The sequence below is a fragment of the Eimeria mitis genome, genomic scaffold, assembly GCF_000499745.2.
Source record: "Eimeria mitis Houghton genomic scaffold, Emh_scaff1519, whole genome shotgun sequence".
Taxonomy (NCBI): domain Eukaryota; phylum Apicomplexa; class Conoidasida; order Eucoccidiorida; family Eimeriidae; genus Eimeria; species Eimeria mitis.
This window is the reverse complement of record NW_013569612.1, coordinates 7,713-11,021: the sequence shown is the minus strand read 5'-3', so window position 1 is coordinate 11,021 and position 3,309 is coordinate 7,713. Positions and strand designations below refer to the sequence as shown.

Sequence of the window (3,309 nt, the reverse complement as noted above, 5' to 3'; positions counted from 1 at the left end):
AGCTAGCTAGCTAGCTAGCTGGGTCGGTGGTTAGTTAGCTTGCTGGATAACTAGCTAGCTAGCTAGCTAGCTAGCTAGCTCGCTAGCTAGCTAGCTAGCTATCTGGCTAGCTAGGCGTAAGTAAAAGAATGGCTGTATATGGGTGATGGATGCGGAGCTGGTGTTGTTGGGTGTAGCGTGAAGATGAGTGTTTAGGGTTTAGGGTTTAGGGTTTTACTTTTTTTTAGGGTTTAGGTTTTTAGGGTTTAGGGTTTAGGGTTTGTGTTGCCGCAGGAGAACTCCCCCTCGATGACGCCGTCAGCTGCTCGCGGCTGCTGCTGCAGGCGGGCCTAGACAAGCCAGGGTTTCCTCACTATGATTTCTGCAGGTGTCTATACACCCCAAAACCCTCAAAACCCTCAAAACCCTCAAAACCCTCGAGGGTTTAGCGCCGCTTGCATAAGCATAAGCATACACACAAACCCTCTTCTAGGGCTTCCACACGAGGGTTTAGGGTCAGCCTGCGTACAGCGGCTGGCATCTAGGGTTTAGGGTTTAGGGTTTAGGGTTTAGGGGGTAGGTAGTGGGGTTTCTTGTTAGGGTCTAGGGATGATTGAGGGTTTGTTTTTCAGGATTTTTCGCTAGGGTTTAGGGTTTAGGGTTTAGGGTTTAGGGTTTGTGGTATTGTATGTGCGATGCTCAGGTCTTGGGTGGAGGCAAACAACCTGAGAGTGAGAGAGACCTTCAGCACGGCGGCGCTGTTTGGGGCTGCATGCGTTCTGGTGGCTCTGCTGCTGCTGGAGGGGGTAGCCTGCTTCGCTTGCTGGCGTTCGCAGTGCAGGCAGCAGGCGAAGGCTGCACAGCAGCTAGCTAGCTAGCTAGCTAGCTAGCTAGCTAGCTAGGTTGATCACCAGCCGCAGCGCCAGCTAGCTATACTCCTATGTAGACTCACATAGCTGAGACAAAGACTCTCCAGCCGCTCCACTGCGATGCAGCCCCCATGCTAGTTCTTTTTTACATGCCTGCACTAGCTAGCTAGCTAGCTAGCTAGCTGGCTAGCTAGCTAGCTGGCTAGCTAATCTTAAGAATCCCATATTTTCAAATGCCATCAATTTCGGTTGCATTTCGAGTTTGTTGTTCGCGTCGTCGGGCGGAGCGAGGAATAATAGGAGGGGGATGAAATGCGAGGGTTTAGGGTTTAGGGTTTAGGGTTTAGGGTTTGGTGGTGGGTCTGGGGGCTGCAGTTTCCCCTTTGCTGCTGCTTCAGGGTTTGTTGCTTTCTGCTGTTTGTGGCGTTGTCTTCTTTTTTATAAGATCGTTGAGCCGAATATCTTAATTTAATTTATGAATGAAGTTATAGAGTTAAACAATCGCCAGAGATAAACACCCAGAGTCTCACGTTCTTGGCGTAAACCCTAAACCCTAAACCCTAAACCCTGTAGATCGCTCAAAACAAGAAAAGTTGAATTTCCTCGGGAATTCATGAACGAAATCGGCTGATCTTGTGCTAGATTTGTTCCTTTTTATTTTTTAATTATAAAAAGTTTTATTATTTTTTATTTAATTGCGTGGATATCGAAAAAAAGCAGAAGTTCAAGTTCTGGTTTCGCCGCCTGTGCAGCCGCGCCTGTGACCACCCGAAACCCCAGGTGACCCTGAAACCTCGATGAGAATACTGGAAATCATTGAATATCTTCTTGAAATAAATATTTAAAAATATTTTATTTTTCTTTTTTCTCTTTTTTTTTCTCTTTCACAACAGCAGGGCTGCGTAGAAAGCCTCTTACCCTGCGCATGCAAGTGTGCCCGATCTGCATGGAGGCGCTAACCCCGAAACCCTAAACCCTAAACCCTAAACCCTCACCGCTTAAACCCTAGATCCAAAACCATAAACCCTAAATATTTTATATTGGAAAAATGTTTAGTAACCTATGTGTAGCGATGCCGTTTAGCGTTTCCTCTCTGCCTGTTGCGGGTATACAGATATAAACCCTATGGCTGCCACCTAGGGTTTGCCTCGAGAAACATTCACAGAAACAAAATGCAAAACACCAACAACCCCAAACCCCCCCCCTTGGGGGCCCCAGAGGGGGCTAGCGAGGTGTGCTGCTGATCGGGGGTTTAGGGTTTTACCTAGGGTTTAGGGTTTGACCTAGGGTTTAGGGTTTACTGTTGAGTTAGGGTTTGCACTGCTCACCTACAGGTTCAGCAAATAGCCGCTAGCCTTCAGCTCTTAGGCTTTAGGGTTTAGGGTTTAGGGTTTAGAGTTCAGGGTTTAGGGTTTAGGCATAAACACTTAGCGCTGAGCTGGTCGACGTAATGTTTAACTTGTACGGCATGCAGGCCCCTTGCTGCCTGCGGGGTGTATTAAAAACCCTAAACCCTAAACCCTAAACCCTAAACCCTAGAGTTTGAATTGAAAGTACGGGGTGAATTATGTCCCTGCACAGGATGCGTCTGCGGCTGCCCCCAGTTCGCGTGCTGCAGCAGCAGCAGCAGCAGGAGAAACAACAGCAGCAACACAAACAACAGCAGCAGCAGCAGCAGCAGCAGCACCGCCAGCAGCAGCAGCAGCACCGCCAGCAGCAGCAGCAGCAGCAGCAGCAAGGGGGCATATACCCTCATACACTCTACCCCCGGGATACCCCATGCCCCATACATGCGTTCCTCCTACATGTGTGCTGCTGAAGCAGCTGGAGGACGCAGAAGCTGCAAAAGCAAAGACAAAAAGGGCAGCAGCAGCAGCAGCAGCTGCTGCTGCTGCTGCAGCGCAGCAGCAGCAGCAGCAGCAACAACAACAAGTGCAACAAAGAACAGACGAACAAGCCATCAGCGTACTGCGAGGCGACAGAGCGGGAAGGGCGAGCTAACACGCTGTTTCTGCTGCTGCTGTTGCTGCTGCTGCTGTTGCTGCTGCTGCTGCTGCTGCTGTTACTGCTGCTGCTGCTACTGCTGCTGCTGCTACTGTTACTGCTGCTGCTGCTACTGTTACTGCTGCTCCTGCTGCTGCTGCTGCTGCTGCTGTTGCTGCTGCTGTTCTTCTATAATATGAACTTGAAGCCGCACTTTTGTTGTCTTTCGTTCAGTTGGCTTCTACTGCTGCAGCAGATACCACTGCGCAGCAGCAGCAGCAGCAGCAGCAGCAGCAGCAGCAGCAAGCCACTCACTTACAGCCCTCGGAATTCATCGATTTAGTGCTGGGGCACAGATCACTAGCAGATGAATTCTGCTATATGAACAGGTTTGCTGCTGCTGCTGCTGCTGCTGCTGCTACTGCTGCTGCTGCTGCTGCTGCTGCTACTGCTGCTGCCACTGCTGCTGCTGCTGCTA

The 3,309-nt window shown here is 50.1% G+C and overlaps 1 protein-coding gene across 1 annotated transcript; it reads left to right on the top strand.

Moving 5' to 3' along the window:
• Positions 1–2,430: 2,430 nt before the first annotated feature.
• On the top strand, positions 2,431–2,667 carry EMH_0038710 (uncharacterized protein; the record flags this gene model as incomplete). The annotated part of the gene is made up of 1 exon (XM_013495322.1): positions 2,431–2,667. The coding sequence occupies one exon, from the start codon at positions 2,431–2,433 to the stop codon at positions 2,665–2,667; it is 237 nt and encodes a 78-aa protein (XP_013350776.1).
• Between the last annotated feature and the right edge of the window lie 642 nt (positions 2,668–3,309).